The sequence below is a fragment of the Amphiprion ocellaris genome, chromosome 13, assembly GCF_022539595.1.
Source record: "Amphiprion ocellaris isolate individual 3 ecotype Okinawa chromosome 13, ASM2253959v1, whole genome shotgun sequence".
In the NCBI taxonomy this organism is placed as follows: domain Eukaryota; kingdom Metazoa; phylum Chordata; class Actinopteri; family Pomacentridae; genus Amphiprion; species Amphiprion ocellaris.
The window spans coordinates 34,936,599-34,959,563 of NC_072778.1; the positions used below are offsets into that span (position 1 = coordinate 34,936,599).

Here is a 22,965-nt window from a genome sequence, read left to right on the forward strand (position 1 = left end):
TCTTCTTCTGGTGTTGCGGTGCTGATGAGTTTAAAGAGAGCTAGCAGGGATGTGATCAGTAAAGCATTTCATCTTTGTGGTTTATTACGGCCTAAATTGTAAGGCATTAACATTTTAAGCACAGTCATACGGTGCATAGGTCAATCCATATCTGTGTTTGGCTCTGAAGCCCGATCGATTTTTAGCTACAGTCCACACATTTCCCTGTTTGTGCTTGTGCTGAGTGTGTGGTCCGACAGTGAGGGTGGATGCATACACATTCACTGCAACTGTTAAGTGGAATCGGTTCAGGTGTGGGTCGATGTGGGAACCACTCGATTTCCATCGCTGTAATCACAGAGCGGTGACTCCTACATGAACCGCTCCAGGAAACAAAGAAGCCACAGAGAGAAGAAAGAGTCTCCACTCAGCCCCCCCCCCCCCCCCCCCCTTTGCTGTTAAGAATTTAATAAGAAGCTGGCCCTCTCGTGCTTTTGTCTTTATCAGCTCAATTTAACACTATACACCCTTCACCCTCTGATTATGTGACTAAATTATCAGTCATTAGGTTTTTGTTTGGTGCAAGGTGATTCTCATGGGAACAAAGGTGCTTTGGATAATAGTCAAAAAATGTCCAACAACACTTGAGGGCAGAAAGAACCGTTCACTTCAACCATATCAGTGCTACATGTGCTATGTGATGCCACATTAATAATTACCCAGTAAGAAATGTAAGGAATGTGAGTTTGTTTCCTCATTGCTCTGCTGATAGCAGCGGTCAGCAAACACTGTACGGGTTTTGCTCGCTGACATGGTGAACATAAACCAAAGAGAACTTGAACTGGATTTGGTAAATCAAATAGTCCGCCATTCTGTTGTTTGCTTTCTCACAAATTCCACTCAAGTTACGTAAGGGAACATTTCAGTGTGCTGGCATTTTTCTAGTGGTTGATTTTCTTGTTGAAATCAGGACAATACAAAAAAAAAAGTTTGCATTTATCCAGCATGATCTCAGATATTACTGCTGCAATAATCATCTCATCAACATCTCAGAACAAGTAAATATTCAGTGTTTTTCATTTATAGCACTGTCTACTTGCCAGGAAATGTACTTTGTATATGTTAACACCTGAACACGGTGCCAGAAATCATCATCCAGACAAGATCAAAGTGTCAGAATAAGAAACATACAACACAAAGCCAAAATACATCATGCTCGGTCATTCGAAGTTACACAAGCAATGTGAAGACGAATCATCTCAATAGGTTCAGGAGGTACAATGCTCACACTCAAAGTGTTCAGAATTTGCAGGAAGACTGTGAAAGAAATTTTGAAGTCCAACTTACTTCTTAAAAATATGCTGAATGTCAAGGGTATTTCTCTTAGATTGTGTCAGCGCCCAAGGAAATACAGCAATTCTCTTATTGTTGAAGAAAATAGCAGCCTGGCCTTAGATTTTTTTTCATCATAGTTACTTTATTACTCTACTGTGTAATACAAGAATGATGCAGCTTTCTTTATTCATACTAGTACAGTTTTTGGCTTCGGATGTTGCCGCTTGCAGATTTCTCGTTATTATCTAGCAGCTTCTAATCCAAACTACTTCACACTGACAGCAAAAGGTAATGTTAAAACTCAAATTAGCTCACGCTTTGTTGGGTATCAGCAGCATTGTTGAGCGAGAAGATTAACCCAAGAGTCAATCTGAAATACACTTTGGATGATCATCTGTAAGTTGTTTTTTAACTGCAGCTTGGAGCTTATTCCCCATGGGATTCGAAGCAATGGCATAGTACAGCCAGTTTTGTGACATTGATTGCATTGATAAGTGATTCCTATCGTAGTCAGCTGTCATTTTATCTTTTTACGTTTTTAAGCTTACGTTCTTAACCACTTATCTGAATGACTTGACTCCCAGCATTGCACTTCTTTGGGTCCCTAGCAATATACTCTGCTTGCCCCAAAAAAGCCGCACACTAATATTTTATTGGAGTGTCTTTAGCTTTGAGAGTCGGAACGCTGCGCAAAGTCTTCTCCAGCACATCATATTCCCTGAACCATCATGAATCCTGGCATCGTCATCTTGGAACATGCTCATGCCATCAAGGAAGAATAACTCCATTGATGGACATACCTGGTCATTCAGTATCTTCAGGTATCAGCTGACCTCATTCTTTGGGAACAGAACCTTGGCGAACCTGACCAGATCATAACCCTAACCCCCACTAGCCATGATGAGGGCATCACTTCATCTGCCTTTCTTCTTACCCTGATGCCCCCATCACTTTAGAACAGGGTTAATCTGGACTCATCAGATCACATGACCATCTTTCATTGCTCCAAAGTCCAATCTTTAAGCTCCAGAGCAAATTTAAGCCTTTTTTTCTGATTAGCCTTGCTGATCAGTGGCTTTCTTAGAGCTACAGCTGTTTAGTCCCAATCCTTTGAGTTCCCTTCATCTTGCTCTTGTGGAAATGCTCTTACTTTCAACTAGAACAACCAGTTCTGGTGTTTATTTCTTATGATATGATTTCACCAAACGTTTAAGTGATCTCTGATCGTGATCATCCAAGAGTTTGTTTCCACCACATTTCTTCCTCTAAGATGAAGGTTCTCCACTATCCTTCAGGTTTTAATGATGCGTTGGATGGTTCTTAACCTGATTTTAGTAGTTTCTGAAATCTCCTTAGTTGTTTTCTTTGCTTGATGCAGGCCAATAATTTGACCCTTCTGAGACAGATTAACATCCTTTCCATGACCACAGGATTTGTCTTCCAACACGGTTGTTTAAGAAATGAGAAGCTCCTCACTGCTAGGGTTAAATAAGTTGTTGCAGCTGAAATGTATTCATCACTGCAGTAATTATCCAATGCTCTTACCTGTTTTCTTAGTTAAATCCAGGTGGTGACTTTTTTTTGACAGGCAGCGTATCTGCCAAGTGTGAAGTAGATTGGATGAGCAGTTGTTGGGAAAAGCGAAGAACAGACACACACACATACACAGATATTCCTTCATTTATTACCCCCATTTAGCAGTGAGGTGTCTTCTTCGTCTTCTGGTGCTGACTTCTGCTTCAGCTCCAGTGTTTCAGCACAATATCATGTAAACATTAGTTTTATATCCAAAACCATTTTAAGGGACTTTTCCAAATCAGGTAATAAGTTTTTTTTGAAGCAAGTCATGGAGCATGGAGCTTAACTCACAAGCTAAATCAGCTGGTGACTGTTACTGTCTGTCATTTTCGTCACATGCTTTTGCCATCATGGACCTGTCATTTTACTCAGAAACTTTGAGTGGTAAACCTACACCACTGTAATTATAAACTACTTTAAATGCCGTGTGTTGATGGAAAGATTGATGGGTACAGCAACAACAACTGAAGGCTTTAGGAAACCCTTCAGTTGTTTGGGTTGTTCAGAGATTATTTCCTTTAGTTCAGCCTCCAGATTACTACTAAACTCACTCTGTCTTGTTGGTTTGAATAGTGGATACATCTAAAATTGTGTTTTGATGAAGGATATTAATCCATACTTTAAATGTGTGTTGCAGATTTATTTCTATTATTAGACTGTGGTCAACCAATATTCAATGTTCGGTGGCAGATGCTGTGAGAGCATCCTTATATAATCCAGATAATATATCTATATATTTGTTCTGTTCTGTTTTTATATCTAGTGAAATACAACATACTACATTTAATAATAATACCAAAATGAGACAAAAAATTATGAACTTGAATAAACATCAGCATTGTCTTGGGGAGATTTGCACCCTGTCTGTAGTGTACTTATTGAAAATTGAAACGCATATCTGCAAGTAAAAAAGTTAAATTGTGTAAAATCAAAAAACTGTAAATGAAAGTAAGATAAATTTTTAGTGCATTTAATAACAGCATTTGTCAGCCAATAGCAGCATCTACTACTGTTCTAGTGAAATGCTCAGCTTTACAGATTTTCCTTTGCTCATATGCACCATTGAAAACAATCCATCAGCTGCAGTAGCTTGTAACCAGTAACTGGTCCGGACCGACCCAGTGCAACCCCGGTCAGCTGTCTCACTGTTAATCAGCTGATGAAGATTACCTCAAAATGACATTTAATCGCTGTTATTAGTTATATCTGATGTAATGTGGAGTGTTTACCACTCAGGGTTATTGGTAGATTAGTATAGTGTGTGTGTGAGTGAAGGGCAAGTGGATGTCACTAAAAACAACACAGAGGTCAGGTACTTATCCTCATACTAATCTCTCTATCACACACAGACACTCACAGAGGTTGAACTTGTAACCTCACAGAGGGATTAACACAGACATTCATCTAAATAAACTTAGGGATTATGCAACCAATCCTGTTCACACTTCAAATTGAGGATATTGTAGCAGACATACTGTTTGCACTGATGGAGGAGAAGCAGAGCAGGGTTGTTGTTGATTTAATTTCCCCATGAATAAGACTAATAACACATTTGGGGGTAAGAGGAGGGCCTGTGAACGTCCCCCTGGGGTGCTGTTTCCTCATAATAAAGCAGTTTACGTAACATCAGTCAGATCCAGATCAATGAGGTTCCATGAAACACGAGTGCAGCCAGTCACTCCAGATAACCCCAGCATGGCTACTGTAGTCAGAGCCAGTAATTGAATTCTGTGCAGAAATACAATACTGTAAAGTCAACACAGGCAGTAAAAGCCAGAACAGACTGTGCTCCCTCCCATCAATGAGCCAACCGATGCAAAGTGAGGAAACCGATCTCAGCTGGTCTGCCTCAGAGGAAGTCTTGACAGCTGATTTAGTGGAGTTAGTCCAGGCCAAAGCCTTGTGGCAGAACGTTGACATTTCTAAACAGAGTTGTGGAGCTCATGAAAATGAAACCGTTTTTTACTGCAGATTCTCTAAAGTAGCTGTTTTTTCCAACTCTCATAAGGTTTGAGTTTCTCCTAAGTTGCAAGGATTTCCCTTCTGGGTCAGTAATTATGGATGCTGCAGTGGAAATTATTAATGAGTCTCATCTATCTACTGTAGTCAGTGAGGAGAGCGATTTGTAGAAGTAGCCAGCTGAACTCCATTAAAGACAAAAATGTGAAAAGATAACTAGATGGATGACATGCACGGCAGGAATCTGTGATTAATGATTTATCTTCAGGAGTCTCAGTCTAACTTACTGAACAGGTATAAATGTGTAACTCAGTCATATCTGGGAATCAACATTAGGATTTGGCCAGTGAATATATGTCACATTTTCTTCTGTTGACTGTCTTTGAATATTGAGTGATAAAAATTTTAAAAACACTGAATGAACGTGTTCAACAGTTTTCCCAGCAATCACTGTTGCCTGCACTTGAAAAAAGGTGACTTACATACTGAAGATATTTTATCATATACATTTTTCATTAATGTTCATAGTCGTCTTATATCTGCTCTGTGTAAACGCAGCCTGCGGTTCAACTGAAACATCCCAAGATTTTTGTTTAATGACTGTTGATCACAGTAGATTCAGTCATGGCGTCATACTGGCACTTATCGGTGCCAGTATGATGCCATTTTCGTTTTTTACAGAGTCTAGTAATAGTCTGCTACAGCTGTCTGTAGATTTTGTTGTGCTATGAAGCTGCAAAACGTAACTTAGCAGCCCTTGTCACATTTGTTTGATTTGGGTCACACAAACATCTGTTTTTCCTCACTCATATGCATTCCTCTGGTGCATTTTTGATTTAAAATATCCCTTTGCATCATACACTCTCCCACTTTGATGTCTCAAACACTGACTGTGAAGTGTTTGTATTAGTCATCTTTTGCTGGAACCATGACCCACTTCTGCATTGTTTTTTCCCATATCTGATACATTTTGTTGTAGTTTATAGATCTTATGGATTTTTTGTATGGATTTTACATAAATTTTCACTCAGGTGATACAGGTGGGCATTCCCATGAACATGAACTGTTGATCACAGTGTGGCCCTGAAACCTACTCTGCTTTGTCGTTTGCTTCACTCTAAATGGGACCATAATTTACTAAATTAACATCATGCTGCATTCATAAAGTCTTGAAACTCGTAATTGAGACCGTAAACTTATTAGGGAAGGGAGCAATTTAAGTGAGAAATAGGGTCCTTTTCTCATAGACTTCTGGACCATCTGATCTGTTTTTCTAAACAGATGAGTTGCCCCCTGCTGGCTATTGGAAAGAATGCAAATTTAAGGTACTCGTGTGTAGACTTCACTTTATAAAGTCAGAGGACACATCTATTTGTTATACACAGTCCATGGGTTGAACATTTATCATCTCGGTTTGTCTTAGCATTGACTCCTTCACCCTAGGAATGGCATAAATCTCACAACGATAGACACGTCCTCAGTTTCGCATGTATTTAGATCTATGAATTACATTTTTTGCAGTTGGTCCTGGTCAGACTAGAAATGCTCCTTATACATTAAGATGTATATGTATTTACAATTCTTGATCTGTTGTATCTAGTTAAGTTTTTGTTTATTTGGATATTTGTATAGCTTTAGAAAGTGCATTGCTACAGTAAAAGAGAAAAAGTAGCTAATATTTCATCCATAACGGTGAGTGCATTCACTGTTATACAGCCGTATGGTATACAAGCTGCTCCAGTGTTTCCTAAAATGCAGCAGATCTCCGATGTCAGAACTTGCCGAATAAAACATCTCTGTCTGCTCTTAACTGTCTGTCTGCTCAATAGCGCCCTGTATCTCCGGCTATGGCTAAATATAACCTTCGACCTCTGTAAAGACTGGAGTATTCATCATCAATGGGGACAGTGTGAGGCTGAACACTGGGCCTTCAGCTTTAGCACCACCACGTCCAACCACCAGTGAGTTATAGTCCATGTTTCACTGACAGACTGCTTGTCATCCTGAGTGTCATGAAATGAAAGTTGACCTTTTATGCAGTGCTCTATATGATCCTTCATGCAGAAAACGGAAGACACGAATCACCTAGAGGCAGTTTAGCTTGAGGTGCTTCTGACCATATTTCCTCATGAATGTAGAGCTTGTTTCCTGTCAGAGGTCACTGTTGTATGATGCAAAATGAGACAAAATACTGTCAGAGATGCAGAAGAAGAAACATTTCATTCATGCTTCTCAACATCTTGACTCCTCTGAGTGGCCCCGGGTTCTGCAGAGAGGAACAACGTCTGCCTGATTATCTGCCATCCATAATGAGTAACCTGCTAATAATTAGAGAGTGCAGCACAGCACTCATCTACTGCCAGGCCCCGCAGCCAGAGACACTCTCACTCATTACACACCAGCATGTAATAGTGGATCACAGAGTGGAGATTCCTTCCTGGTCGGCCTCAGGCACAGCTTCACCTGCTGACAAATTTAGACACGATCATATCAGTAGAAAGTCACACTTGCCTTTACGTACATACTTCATTTTGTGCTCTCTGCTAGAACCACATCACTGTTCATTACATATTTCTATAATATCTAACCTCAAACCAGAAGACAGCAGCTTCTAATGAGGGATTTACTGGGCGAAGACTTATCCAACAAAAACATAAATACTTTTACTTAAATGTTCCCTTTTTAGCCATGTAGCTGACAGAGCTCAAGAGCTTCACAGTTTGGTCCACTCTAAAATACTGTATCTGCACAACTGCGGATTTCTGCTGTAAAGTTGGGCTTATTGACATGGAGGTCTATGGGCATTGACTTGTTTTGGAGCCATCCTCAAGTGACCATTCGAAGAACTGCAGTTTCTGGCACTTACTCAGCTTCATTTTTTTAAAGTCTGGAGGTTGCTGCTTGGGAGCAATCATAGCAAGGTGGTTGGAGTGGGCTGCAACAACTAGTGAACGGTAGAAGACATAACACATAGTAGGCGGTGGTATGTACCTGAAAGGTTTCTGCCATCCACTAGTAAATCCACTAGCTGGAAATTGCTATTTGTTATTGATATTAATGGCCCCTTGGTGAAGTTGTAGCATCAGTTTAAAGATTCCTTGACTTTGATCAGATCCTAAGTTAAGTTTGTTCGATATTTACCTGCAAAAGTAATGACATTCTCATCTGCCTCGGCTCTTTTTGTGCTAATTAGCAAATGATAGCATCCTAACCTGCTAAGTCAAGATGGTGAATCTGGTAAACAGCCCCGTTCAGCATCAGCATGTTTGCATTGTCATTATAAACTGGGTTGAAGGATTTTAGAAAAAAATGACATTGAGATATTTTGTTTATCAGTTACTTATTGCAATATAAAGAAATGTTTTGGATAACAATGAGACCTTGCTTTGTCATCATCATTCAGAGATTTGTGCTGATTTCAAAGGTCCAGCGATTAGTCGTGTTGCCTCGTGGTGGCAACAAAACACTTCTGACAGAATAGCTGATTCTGGTCAGTGTCATCCTTTCTGTCGCTGAAATAAAACTTCCATTGCATTTCTTTTCAGTGTTTCTCTGCTGTTCCTCACATTTTTCAGAGCACACGTGGAGCCTGCATGACGACGAACTCCATGTCTTGTAAATAAATTTTAAAAAAAACTCAATTTATCCAAGAACTCCTCAAATCAGAGAAGATTGTTGTATCAGAAAGACTTCTCTCACAGATTTGTCACAGAAAATGAGAACCGTGAGAAAAAGTTGATGTGTTTGAGGTCTTTTTTTCTTACTTCACAATACTTCAGTGCTGCTGTGCTTATGCAACTTATACATTCACAGACAGTACACCGTATATACAGGTTAAAGCCTCTTAGTCGCGTTGTGCTCTTTCTGGGTAATTAGGTTGTTTCTACAGTGAAATATGACCGAAGCGTCTATTGTAACACACCGAGTCAAACCTCTGACGCTGCAGCGATCCTCCTCAATATGCTGCCATGGACCTGTTTTTTGATGGAAGTGTCCCTAAAGACAGGCTGCCAGGTTATCAGAGTAGGTGTTAAATATATTCCTGCAGTTCTCTCTAGAATAGATTAAGTAAGGGTCATGGCTGATTTGGTAATCGCTCAGTGGTGTTTTACACAACTAACAGCTGCAAAAAACAAGCGAGCGCAGCTTTGATAGCGCTTATATAATGTAACAGAGCGTGTGGGAGTTTGAGATGTAACCTGCAAAGTTACCCCACAAACGTAAACAGACTTTGATCAGGGGCCGGTTAGAGAGGAGGGAAGCGGGTGAGGATCTGGAGCCGCGAGCCGAGGATGGCTTCGTTGAGTGACCAGCACACACACAAGTGTTGGTGAGCGTCTGTGGGAGTGGGAGTGAACGTTTTGTGCATCAAATGCTGACGAGCCCGAGCTTGTGTTCTGCAAAGTATCTGTGGAATTTGGCTTCTCTGCTCCGTGTCTGTCCCGGTGCAGAGCTGGGTTTGAAATGTTCCCGTCTTCACGCTCGAGCGTTTCATTCAAAGCTTTTTTTTCCCCTGCAGGAGAACTGATTACAATATGTTAGGAGAGGTCGTCCTTGAAACTCTCCTCTTAAAGGCTGCATGTTTGGTTTTCTTTGTGATCGTAGTGAAGTGGCAGTTGTACGGCTTTCTGGAGGAGTTAAAGTACTCTGAGAGGACAGCAAAGAATCACTGCAATCCTTTTAGAGGAGACACGTCTCAGCAGCACATCTTTCCTCTGTAAGATACGCTGCTGTGGATCACTTTGACAGCATGAAATCAGTGAAAAGAGTGTTTCTGGAGATATTTGCAAATGTTTAAATTGAACAAAAACACTTTAAGTATTGCTCTGAAAGAAAATTACAGAAATTTTTAATGTTGGAAATTCCCAAATTCAGCGAAGCCATGGCTCAGGATACATAAGATGAGCTAGGATAAACTAGAAATGTATTACTCTCAAAGGAAATTCTTGAAAAAGTGGTCACATCCATGAAACCGACCGTTGTATTTCCCACTTGAATTTAGGAACATCGTCTATTGTATCCCATAGCACTGATGCTCAGCTGTGTCCATTCAAGACTGACAATATGCACCAACAAGACATCCCAATCTATTACAGATTTTCATTCTTGTACTAAATTTATTGCAAATTTCCACTTAAAACTAGAAAAAAATTGCAAGGAATCCACCTTGGGCTTATAGTGCAGCAGATGCAGGTAAAAGTGCAGCGAATTTGAAGCGTCTGTCATCTACACAGCTCTTCCTTTTATGTTTGATCAGAGTTTGCAGCTTTTGAAGAAGCTCATCTCTGCTTTGAAAGACGCATAAATCACAAACAGGCTACTTTTCAATTAGAACAGAACTGTTCAAGGCTGGTTGGAAGCACTGCTTTGATGTGCGCACGCGTCTGTGTGTGATTTAAGGAGGTGTGTTGCATTTCAGGGCCCCCTTTGGCGAGTCGGGCCTGTAAATCTTCCTGCGTCTCCTGGTTTACTCGGGTCCATAAACTAGAAGGCAATTATGGAAAACAACTGGATGCAAGTTTTTTTTGTCAGTCCTGCAAGATTTGTGGCTCCAGCCTAAAAGCATTTTTACCCTCCTATTGGCCCAAAAGGAATTGCCCCGCCTCACCCTGCCTCACCCCCAAGCTCTGCTTCCCGTCAAGCATCGATTGGCCCCTCATGTGTTTGGTGGATGGAAGACACAAACTGAGTGAAGTATTGTAGCTAAAAATACTGCATCAGACCTTGACCAGTCACCATTAGGTTTGTCACGCTCATGATTTATTCATGTGTGGGACGCATACATGACCTTCTCTGACTCACGCTGCTGATGTCTTGCTGTGACCTGGGCAGCGTGTTATCCTTTATTATATTCATTGATTATCAGACTTCACCCCTCAGCCTGAGTTTAGTCTGTATCGTATCAGCTTATTAGCAGCCAGATGCTGTAGTGGAAAGTTTTGCATTGGGGGGTGAATAGTACCTCATGAATACAAACATGAGCAGCCTGGGCAGCTTTGATCTGGGCCTGGCTGAGAGCCCTGACTGGAGTGGGCTGGAGATGCCGCTGCACAGCTCTCTCTGCTTATTTTAACCATTTGCATAATTGTTCTAACTGTCGAGGCCAGCAGTGCAGAGTACTCGATGAATGTGGATTGTATTAGAAGCAAGAGGAGATGCCAGAGCGCCGCTGCAGGTGTCGGTGCTCGTACATGGGAGATCTCTGTGTGACGGGCAGAGAGTAGAATCACTGTAGGAAGTTAGTGTGTCGTTGACTGAGCTGAGCAGTGACAGCCAGCAGCAGGATGGTCCAGTCATTAGCTGGGATGAGCCCTGGGTTGATCCTCCATACAGAAGTTTTGTACATTTATGCGTACAAATTATGCACATAATCTAAATTTCATCGCAAACGAGCTTCCAAAAACTTCCCGGCAGTCACTTGGTTCATTTTGTGTCACTGTTGTATAACTTCCTTGCTCGAGATCGTCAGTCAGTCTGTTCCAGTGACGACTCTTTGCTTTAGTTTCCCATTATTGTGCATAGTAATGCAAGTATTAGCTGGAAAAATCAGCCTCTTGATGCTTTTCGAGATGTGAGGTCCCAGTTCGATCCAAAAATCTTAGCTGCATCAGCCTTCACATTTCCTGCCTACCATTTGAACCCTAAATGCAGCATGCTGTCCTAAAAAAACACCCACATTACACCATTTATCAGAGCTGAAAACTAAAAACAGAAATTGGAAGTTGGATTTTCAACTTTTGGACAGTCTTTGAACTACTCGTCTATGATGTTTCATACCATCTGGAAACCAAAAGCTGTGATATGTAATCAAAATGACTTTCTTCTACGTGTCTCATCTTAAAAAAAATACCAAAAATGAAGTGTTACCTCTAATGATGTTCTATAAAAAACAAAAAATTCTGTGCTCCTTGATGCAGCCATGAAGCTGTCAGTTAATCAGCTGTGACCAGCAGTCCTATAGCAAAAAATCAGGGACTGGGTGGAACTGGAGGCTGTACTTGACAGGGCAGACAGGAGACAAGTATGGAAACAAATAAAACATTTATGATGTCTATAGCATGCAGATACACAAGTATTTATAACACCTGAAGGCACTGGAAAAAATGTGGCACATGATGATTCCAGGTCTTCTCTTTTTCATGATGATTTATTGCATAATCTCTTTTATAGTGCAGAAAAAAACATTTTGTGTTCCCTCTATTTAAAGACATATAATGGGTATTAAAATACCCAGGTTCCCTTTTTTACTTTTTAATGAGATTCATTTAAATAATTGGCAACAAGTTAAATTAATCTTCATATTCAGGTTTAGATCATTTAAAAAAACTAGTCAGTAGCAATGTTAAGCAATGGTCAAAACAAACAGAATATCCTGTATGTGCCTTTAAAGTCTTCCTGGTCCATTGGTGCACATCAGCTGGCTGAACACGAAAAGACACTTTGCCTCCCTCGGGTCTTGTTTATAGTCGGAAAGACTGCGGCGTGTTTGTGTGTTTTATGGTCTGGAGGATGTTTTATGGCTGCTGGGGGTGTTTATGCATGGGAAGAGAGGGGGTCAAAAGGGTGAAATCAATAGTGGTCCTTAATGAGGTTGTCTGAAAAGAAGGAAAGGTGGGTGATTTGAAAAACGATGGCGATGGGGCTGTGCAGAGAGAAGATATTCTGTTCAGTGGTAAAGAGGCTCAAACTCAAGCTGACAAAGCAGCAGTACTTCATATGTGGGTATTGTCGAACTTGGCAATGGGTTTAGTTTTGTCACAGTCAACAGAAAATGTTAATTGTTGTAATGTTACTTTTTGTTTCCTGCTGCAGCAAACAGAAAGTCTGGAATCACACAGACAGCCGTCATCTCCAATGAAAATATATTCAGGCAATGCTAAGAGTGTGATTGGTACATTGGCTGCGTCTCATTTTCATGAGAGGCCAGAAATTTGCAAAGAAAATAAGCTTCCAGAGCTCTTGATTAAATTGTCCGTAATGTGCATTGTTGACCAAAGCACTTTTTCTCCTTTTTTTTTAAATAAAGAGTTGAGTTGTAGTAACCCAGTTGAATCAGAGTTACATAACAAGCTTATGTTGTGACATATGCTGTCCTACCTCTGGAAAAAAGAAAAAAACAAAAACATTACCCTCAGAGAGTTCATGTTTCTCATGATCCTGTGCTCTTTTGATTTGCTGTTGGGAAAGATAACACAAGCTCCTGAGAGGAAAGACTGATTCGGTAAGAGCTCCATCATGATGAAATTTTCAAATTGGTTTGGGATTCATCCTCTTTGTAAAAGCATTGTTTTGCATTTATTGCTCTCTTATAATTGGACTTGCATGGAGGTCAGGTTGTGTGTTTGTTCTGTGGTGAAGTGCGACGCTGTGATGTTGTGAGAAGCTGCATTCTAGCTGTGCTGTGAGACAGCTGTCTGTACGGAAAAACACAGCTGATGAAACGTGTGTCAGCTCGTTTTCCTCTCTGGGATTAACATCCTCTCACAGCAGCAACGGGACAAAATGTGAAGTTCATTTCAGCAGAGGAGGAAAGTCACAGATTTTTAGTAGCTCGGTTTTCTGCATTGCAGTGTCAGCTGGTACAAGACTTTGGTCCACAGTAAAATATCTCAACAGCTATTGGAAGGACTGTCACAAAATCTTTCCAGTAAAATATGTCAACATGCACTACATGGATTGGTACAATATTTACTGCAGACGGTCATAGTTCCAATGAGATTAAACCTATCGACGGATCCTCTGACCTTTACTTCGTGTTTACGTCCAATTTTGCCATGTCAATGATGCTTAACTTGCTAAACTATGTGGGTGAACATGGTAAACATATCTGTTTAAAATCAGCATGTTAGCATGTCAATATGGTCACTATGGCTCTTATACAGTTTAATATAGTTTGAAGTAATTGTCTATTAATTCATCATACAAATAATAGGAAATTGATCTTCTTTTAATGCATTTTTTAGCCATTTTGAGTCATTTATTCAAAGGAACAATTTTCAAAATTCTCTGATCCAACCTCTCAGACATGCACCAATCAGCCCCAACATTAAAACCAGTGAGGGGTGAAGTGAATAACACCGATTATCTCGTTACAGTGGCGCCTGTGAGGAGGTGGGATATATTAGGCAGCAAGTGAACAGTCAGTTCTTGGAGCTGATGTGTTGGAAGCAGGAAAAAATGGGCAAGAGTAAGAATCAGATTGACTTGAACAAGACACAAATTGTGATGGCCAGACGACTGGTCAATGATACACATGAGGTGTACAGGTCATTTTGTTCAATCCCACAGAGAAGCTACAGGAGCTCAGATTGCTGAAGTCCTTAATGCTGGTGTCAGGACATACAGTACATCAGAGCTTGTTGCATTTGGGACTGAGTAGCTGCAGACTAGTCCATGCTGACCCTTATCCACTGCTGAAGACGCCTACAATGGGCACGTGAGTGTTAGAAATGCATCAGGTGGAGGACTGGGTGCGTTGTTTACTTGGAAGTTTATGGGAATAACTTATCTGGAACTTATCTCATTGCACGTGTTAAATAGGATAGTGTTTCCTCATTTCCTCAATCCCTGAGTCCTTTATTTCTAACATGACTTTAGGGTGGAGGGTTATTTGTACAGTTTTATTCCGCTTTTTTTTTCTGTAAAGCACTTTGTGTTGCATTGTATCTGTATGAAAAGTGCTATATAAATAAAGTCTGAATGATTGAAGAAGGTGAGCAAACTGAGGCAGTGTTGAGATAAAACTCATGTTTTCACATTAAGAGGATAGTTTTAATGCTGTGGCTGATTGGTGTAAATATTCTCCGACATTTAAGGTCGCAGTGGACACTAGAACTTGCACTTTTTTTTCAATTTTCTAATATTTTACAGACAAAATAACAACAAAAAAGATAAATCAACAGATTACAGAGATTGTGAAGGTAGTATTTATTATCATCAAGGGGAATTTGCCCTACAGTCAGCAGTGCACCACAGCACAACTGTACCAAAATTTACAACCACAAATTAGACAAATAAATTAAATTTAAGAAAAAGAATTAAATAAATGAACTCAGTGTTTTTTTAAAAAGACAATAGTAGCAGGGACAAATGGGTTTTTAGTCTGTTGGTCCTGTACCTACATAGACTGTCTCTGCAGCCTGAAAGGAGCAACTTATACTAACCAAACAGGGGGTTCCAATGTGCTCAGTCTTTAGTTGCAACCCTAAAGAGCTCAGAATGATCAAATAGCTGTTTGTTTACATGTCTTACCAAGAAGCAGGGGTACATCTTAACAAAAGAACCAAGATATGTTGGCATCAAGGGCATCAGCTCATCATTCGCTGAAAACCAGCCAATCTGCTTCTCCTTCCTCTGACCGATCATCCCATTCTGTGTTTCTCTTCTGTCCAGAGCACCTCACCGCCCCACAGAGCAGAGTAATCAATGGCAACCTCAGTCCAGACTCTTCCTCTGACCCGTAGCCCCAACAAAAACTTCCGCAGCCCCTTCCCAGCCCCGCCCCTCTCCCCGTGTTGCGCCATGGGAAGTGTAGGCAGTCTGGTGGAGAGGCCCGACGTGTCCCCGACCAAAGCCAGCCGAGCAGTTCCCCAGGTGAGACCCAAACAGAGCAACGGCCTCCTGAAGAAAGGCTTCACCCAGAGAGAGCTGCTCAACTACCTCAACATCACCAGGTGGGCTCCGCTGTAGAGCAACGGCAGATTCTTTGGTAGAACATTTCACACGCAAGGTTCTATAAAACATGACGGGGCTTGTCCTCAGTTGACCTCCTGTGCTTCCAAACAGAAAAGAGCCTAAAGCAAGTCCAAGCAGCGACGGCAAGAAGGACATTATCACTGGTCTGAGCTCTGTCAGTGGCCGTGAAGAGGACAACGTTTATGCCAAAGTGTACCATAAAGACGGCACTGAAGTAGATTTGACAAAGAACTCACTGCCAAGTGGGGGCAAGTATGAAAAGGTGAATATCTTTGAGTAAAACTGTCCAAAAAAAAAGGTCAGTTGAAGAAGCGAGCAATAAGAAACTACGTTGTTAAACATCACTTGTATTCAGTTATTCACTCTTTCGGCTTCTTGTTTGGTGGCAGGAAGCTATTCTGTGTCATTTTCAGCCAGCTAACAGAAAACAAGTCATGTATTACACGTCTTCCAAACATCTAATACTGTGAGAGTAAAGTAGATAAGTTTAAAGCAATAGGTGTGTGGATCACCAAGTCTCATCCATCGACTGAGCCACACATGCAGATGAATGACTTCCCACTGTGTTGGTTTTATAAATGATATACAGGCAGTGAAGAGCTGCAGGGGTTGTGGTAAATTGATCAGTTTCACATTTATACATCTCTGGCAGCGTGACACAACACCCCCACACCCTTTTCACAGCATAAATCAGCCCTAAACGTCTCGCAGCTCACTGGCACAGATTAAGAATCTGCCGCTTGCTGTGTTCTCAATTTATGGCAGCAATCAAATCTCACCTCTTTTTCTGCTTGAATTGATCAACGTTAAGAACACAGAGAGTGGGAAACTATTGATTTAATGGAAACATTGTGATTAATGTGATGTAGCCCAACCTCTTCTTTCTCCCCTCACTGCTTTCTGCTACCTGTGCATCCTCTGAAAATGTCCCTAAACTTGGTCGGGTCTCACTGCTCCTCCTTTAGGCTCGTTTCAGGTCTTCAGCCTTCAAACCTGTCACCCCCAAAAACTTCAGCTCCATGCAAAACCTCTATCCGTCTTCCAAGTCAGAGGATATGGATCATGGCCTTTCTAACGGGCTGCACAGAGCCTATGCTCATGTTCCTAAAGCCGTCTCCACCTCCTCTTCTTCTTCCTCGCCCTCCCGACATGGTGGGCCAACGTCAAACGGTAACAAGGTATGCTATTGCATGATTGTAACTCCCACAAATCAGTGCATGGTGAATTATTACCACTGCCAAGGAGGTGGTGAGTATCTGGAAGCATTTTTCAGCTTTACTTGTGGAAGTTGAGCTATGAGCCAGAGAACAGGCAAAATTTCTGCACATTGATTACAGATTAACTATCCATGATGTCGCTTTGTTTTGAACCATTGTTTATGACTAAAATTAAACTTTTAATTTCTCAGCGATTAATACGTGTATAATTATGATCGTGTAGGCTCTCTCCTCGGTGCGTGGGATCAGCCAGGAGGATGATAACCTGTCAGACTCGGGTCATAACTCCATGAGCAGCCTGCCGCCGTACCGGCCTCCAGTCCGCCCACACCTGGCTCACATCAGGTCTGCTGCAGCAATAACGTCTCAACTATAATTTATATTCACAAGCAGAGCTACCGTATTTGATTTTTCTCGATAAATTACTGTCTTGGTGGTGATACTGGAAGATATTTTTGTGTTTTTTTTAGTGCATCTATGGGCCACATCAACACCATCGGCTCCCTGGACCGCACCGCTCTGGGCCTGAAGGCCGTGGGGTCGGGGGGCGTCGCTATAGGGGAGATAGCGTGCCGAAGCATGGCCACTCTGACCCGTCTGACTCCATATGGAGGAGAAGCTCCACCTCCTTATGAATGGACGCTCTCCCTCTCTGTGGAGGAAGTGGTGAGTAGAGTGCAGGTGGACGATTAGAGGGGAGGATGAGTAGGTCAGGATGATTTACAGATCACTAAGTCCCTCCTGCTGTTGTCTTTTTTTTTCCAGGTGCGGGATCTGGAGGAGCGCCTGGTGGAGAAAGAACACGAGCTCAAACAGATGAAAAGGAACCTGGATGAGAGTGAGGGCGCCATCGCTCAGGTGAACCTGGCTGTCTGTTTCCCTAACACCAATCCATACCTTCATCTGACTCTTTTTATTGAAGTCTGACCCCCATCTGCTCGCCGTATGCAGGTGTTCGAAGGGAAACAGCGTCTGTGGGAGCAGGAGGTGGAGGAGCTGAAGCGCCTGTATGCCGCTAAGCTGAGGCAAGTTTCCCAGCATGCCCAGCGGTCCCAGCGCAACTTTCAGTTGCAGCTGTTTAAGGTGCAGCAGGAGAAGAGCCGGCTGCAAGAGGAGCTTGACAGCTTGAAAAGGGAAATGAGCCAGGAGGCTGGAGCCATGCCAAAGAGAAGCAGTCCGACCCTGGAGGAGACGCAGTGGGAGGTAAGAAAGGACAGAGCAGCGACAGTTAACAGCAGGGAGAAGCATTTACAAGTAATCACAGAGAACAGACCAGAGAATTGAGATCCTTCCTTGTTTGTCCTGATAGAATTATAACAAGGCCCGCAGCCAGGAAAATGCTCTTTATGATGCATCTACTGATTATTTTCCGATTACTGTCCCTCCAGGTTTGCCAGAAGTCAGGGGAGATCTCCTTGTTGAAGCAGCAGCTGAGGGACTCCCAGGCAGAGGTGACCCAGAAGCTGAGTGAGATCTTCCAGCTGAAGACACAGCTCAGGGAAACCCGGACGGAGCTGTGCAGCAAAGAGGGCCAGATAGATGCTCTGAAGCTCGTCCTGCAGGGGACACAACGTCGCAGATGTTCTCCTCAAACTGCACACGAAGATGGAAAAGGAGCCGAAGAGAATCCATCAGGAGGGACAACAGGTAGTTTTATGCATCTGTCTCCCACTCATGTCTTGCAGCGGCAACATTGGATTTCCATGCTTTGAATTTTGAAGTTAAGATGAAACTTTATTAATCCCTAAGGAAATTCTTGTGCCAGATATTGCTCAGAAGAAACCAAATGGCAAAACATAAGAAATGCAATGCCTAGAAAGTAGAAAAGCAATAAGATATAAGCACGATGCAATACTGAAATAAGGTAAGTGAACTAAAATAAGGAATAAAACAGTTAAAAATGATGCTGGCAATTATACTGAGGAAATAAGTAATAACATACATAATAGCGAAATATTGCACACATAATCAAAAGGATATTGATATTATTGTTTAGATGTAAGGGTCTGATTTTTAGTTGTCAGAAAGGGGCGAAGTTATACAGTTATGAGAAAAGAAGTTAAATCAACTCTAGTGGTCTTGAGGCTCCACAAAAAACGGATAAAAGTTGTAGTTTTAGACATGTTAGCCAAGCCGAGGTAACGTACATGCTTGTATGTAAAAAAAAAAAAAAAAAAAAAAGCTAAATAAATCATTTATTTGTGGCCCACAGATGTTTGTTTAATATTAAACTAAGTGAAGCATCTTAAATAAGTTTCCTAACAACACAGCAGGAGCTTGTCTGGGCTATTTCTAGTTATGATTTTTACACGTTTGGACCCAGAATCAGGTTATTTGAGTAATCAGGTCAGAAGCAAAGTTCCCTGAGCTTTTAAAAGCAGCCAATGTCTTTCATTACATTCCCCCTATGGCTCTGCTGGACTGTAGTTGAAGCCATATGGACCTTTTCCTTGCAGGAGGCTGCGGGGGCTCCACAGAGGAGCGTCTTCGTGCAGAGCTGCTCCTGGAGCGTCGCCAGAGCGAGGCCCAGGCCTTGGCTTTTGAGGAAGAGAGGCACACATGGCAGACAGAGAAGGACAAGGTCATCCGCTACCAGAAGGAGCTGCAGGCCAGCTACTTAGAGATGTACCACCGCAATGAAGCGCTCGAGAGGGAACTGCACCAGCTGAGGACGAGCATGGAGCGAGGAGGAGCATCAGCAGGAGGAGGAGGAGGAAGCAGAACTGGGACATTGGAAAGAGAAGTGTCAGAGCTGAGGGGTGAGAGAGCAGCTGAAGAACAGGAAGACACACATTCGTCTGGTTTGCCATGGATAGACAGGATTGAATCATCTGAAATTTGAATGAGACAGACTTGTTTGCAATGCAAACTGTTTTCCTCCTGAACTGTGGCATCTATGGAAGACCAGGTCTGCCAGGAAAAGAAAAAAATACATGTAGTACACTTTAAAATGATAAGATAGTATGTCAAAATTATGAGATACTAAGCAGGGATTTACAACTTATTCACCAGTAAGTGAAAAGATTGACCTACTACGTCTAAGTTCTGGAAAAATAACTCACAAGTTAGTTACCAAGTCCAAAGTATGAAACTGGAAATCAAATTCTTCACTTACTATGACTAAAGTATGAGTTGGAAATTTTGACCCAAATAAAATGAGATGGTGAGTCTCAAAGAACAGCAAGTTGAAAGGCCTTTTTTCTTTCAAAAAAAATCTGGAAAGTTCCAGCATTTATCTGAGCCATAAACACGGTAAAAACAATAAGAAACGTCTGATTTTCAGCTTTAAGATGGTCTAGGGTTATTTAAAGTAGTCATACTGACTGTGAAATTTAACTAAATCGAAGGTTGAAATTGTGATATGTCTTCAAAATCATTTTATTCTACATGTGTCATTTAAACATTGGCCAAAAATAAATAGTTTGCATCAAACAGTTTCTTTAAAAAACACAATATTTTGTGCAACACAGAAGCCATGACTCACTTATCCGTGACCAACTGCAGGCCGTTTACACAGAGCAACTACAAGACAATTCTGAAACAAATGAAAAATGTAAGCAGTAAAATATCTATTCTATGCAGAGCAACCTTTATTCCACTATTGGTAACACCTGTGGTTACTTTGGATAATAAATATTGTGCCATTTGTATTGTATTTCTTTCAGTTTTTGACAACACATACTCAACTTTTGTTTTTCCTTTTCATAGCTTATGGCATTAGAACTTTTATATGCTGCACAGAAGGTGTTTTTGAGCTCTCTCCACTAGCCGTGGTGGTGACTTTATACTGCAGTGACAAATGAGCCTACAATGAATGAAATATAACAGGAGCGAAACAAAAAAAAGAGTGTTAACATACTAAAGATTAAGCTACTATATAAAAATAATTAGATAAAGTTAAATGAATTACTATCTCCAACATACTATCTCATACTTTTGATTCAGTAACTCAACATTAGTAAGTTGTAGTGGCACTAAATATAATCAGTATTTTTCATATATTTTTCTTCTTTTCTTGGTGGAAATAGGCTTCCATAGATTCCAATTCATTCTTGCCTTCCTGGTCCTGCACCCTTGGTGACTGTTTAAAGCCCTTCTCCTGCAAAGACTGGATCTATAACCTCCTACACATCCCTCTAATCCTGAAGCTGTGTCTGTTCCACATCTGTCCTTTCAATTCTGTACAAAAACACAGCCGAGCACCTACAGTAGACTGTCCTGCTTAAGACCTCTGTCAAATTCTAAACCTGTAAATAAGCAAATTGATGTGCTATGATTGTGATTAATGTTTGAGAGTTGCCTGGTTTTGGACTGCTGGAGAGTCTTGACGGTAACTAACGGGTTTAAATGGATTTAGTGAGGTCCGGTAACACCTCAGCAGGTGTTCGGTGTTTGCAGACAGATCACTGGGTTCAGACTTCACCTGGACTCTGGCAGGGAAATCTGTGTCTCTGGGTTAAGTATGGAGGATTAACGCTCTCCGGTGCCAAGGTAACTGATGCTACTTCTTTGCCATTTTAAAAAACTGTGTATCCTAAACTGGGAATGTTTTTTTCTCATTCCAGTCACGTTGAGATCTATATATAAATATATTTTGTACAGAAGTGTAGTTTTTATTTGACTGGCCTTTTGTCATTGTATTCCAAGCACACTGTTGTCTTAAATGTGTAAACTCCCACATCTTCTGATTGCAGCAATAGCGATCAATAGATGACTATGGCTGCCCTGCTTATTGGTGCGATTTGTTGCACGTACCCGGCCAATAACATCAAATGCATGCCACAGGTGAAAAGTTGTATTATTATTAATATACAAACATCCAAAAGCCAGCTCTCGATTGACCTTTCAACATACTGTGACTCTTGTCTATTTACTGCAATTAAAACTGTACAATATGTTTGTTTTGCATTCTTAATTACAGAGATAAAAGCACTTCTTTCCCCATTGGTATTTGTTGTGTTAATCAAGGCAACAAATTGCTTTTTAAATGGCTTTTTTCCCTCTACTTTAGCTGTTAGAAATCATTTGTCAAAATGTTACAAGTGTAACCGATGGCATTCACTCAAGGGCTCCGACGCCTGCCCACTCTGAAGGGGCTTAAAATCTCCAGAGAGCAAGAGCGCACCAATAAAACCCAAGGACAGGGGCTTTATGACAGAACGAACAAAGCGGTGTAGGCTTTTGGGACTAATGTGGCTTTTAGAGGTTTAGCCTTGGATCTTTATCACAGCCTCTCCCCCCAGCCAGCCTTCACATACCACCATGTCCTGCAGCACAGACAGCAGAAAGAGGTGGAGGGGCAGCTGGGATGGAAACATAGGAGGATCCCCGTTTGCTCAAGAATCACAAACACCTCTATGGAAACCATCAAATGTGCAAAGCAGAACTGAATGCCAAGAAATGTTGGCAGGAGGGAAGGTTTAATATATATATATATATATATATATATATATATATATATATATAGAGAGAGAGAGAGAGAGAGAGAGAGAGAGAGAGAGAGAGAGAGAGAGAGAGAGAGAGAGAGAGAGAGAGAGAGAGAGAGAGAGAGAGAGAGAGAGAGAGAGAGAGAGAGAGAGAGAGAGAGAGAGAGAGAGAGAGAGAGAGAGAGAGAGAGAGAGAGAGAGAGAGAGAGAGAGAGAGAGAGAGAGAGAGAGAGAGAGAGAGAGAGAGAGAGAGAGAGAGAGAGAGAGAGAGAGAGAGAGAGAGAGAGAGAGAGAGAGAGAGAGAGAGAGAGAGAGAGAGAGAGAGAGAGAGAGAGAGAGAGAGAGAGAGAGAGAGAGAAATAGTGCAAAAATGTGAGAGCACATGATGCAAGTCCATAATGTAGGTTTGTTTTTTGTGCAGGGTCATAATCTGAATAGATGCGAGCTGCAGCTGACTCACGAGGCTCTTACCTTGGCATTTAAAACATTACATAAACTGGGGCTTAATATAACAACACAGTTCCGGAGAGGTTGAGTGATTTGCTGAAGTGGGATGGGAAAATATTCTTACCTCTCCCATGTTCTCGGCTCTGTAGGAGTGCTGCAGCGCTGAACGGCATCACTGGTGAAATAACATGACATTTGGTTGAATATTACTGATTAAATTAACAGCTCCTGCTTGGAAAACTCGCTCATATTAAAAAAAGCTCTGACTTTTCAGTCTTCAAGGCTATTCAGTGTGAGAACTGATGATACAGCACCAGTGCCACCAAGTG

At 41.4% G+C, this 22,965-nt stretch overlaps 1 protein-coding gene across 4 annotated transcripts in view; it reads left to right on the top strand.

Moving 5' to 3' along the window:
* n4bp3 (NEDD4 binding protein 3) overlaps positions 1-21,707 on the top strand; it is a 34,516-nt gene extending 12,809 nt beyond the window's left edge. For 2 of the 4 annotated variants that reach the window (XM_023284083.3, XM_023284084.3), the window contains exons 2-10: positions 15,244-15,524; positions 15,637-15,808; positions 16,512-16,724; positions 16,987-17,108; positions 17,234-17,429; positions 17,529-17,621; positions 17,715-17,966; positions 18,152-18,410; positions 19,220-21,707. In XM_023284083.3, coding sequence (XP_023139851.2) covers positions 15,277-15,524; positions 15,637-15,808; positions 16,512-16,724; positions 16,987-17,108; positions 17,234-17,429; positions 17,529-17,621; positions 17,715-17,966; positions 18,152-18,410; positions 19,220-19,605 — 1,941 coding nt within the window. In that variant the 5' untranslated portion in view covers positions 15,244-15,276 and the 3' untranslated portion in view covers positions 19,606-21,707. Of the gene's footprint in view, positions 1-9,059; positions 9,182-12,998; positions 13,073-15,243; positions 15,525-15,636; positions 15,809-16,511; positions 16,725-16,986; positions 17,109-17,233; positions 17,430-17,528; positions 17,622-17,714; positions 17,967-18,151; positions 18,411-19,219 lie in introns of those variants that run through there. The other 2 variants (XM_055016866.1, XM_035954564.2) reach the window with 2 other exon arrangements.
* The last annotated feature ends 1,258 nt before the right edge of the window (positions 21,708-22,965 follow it).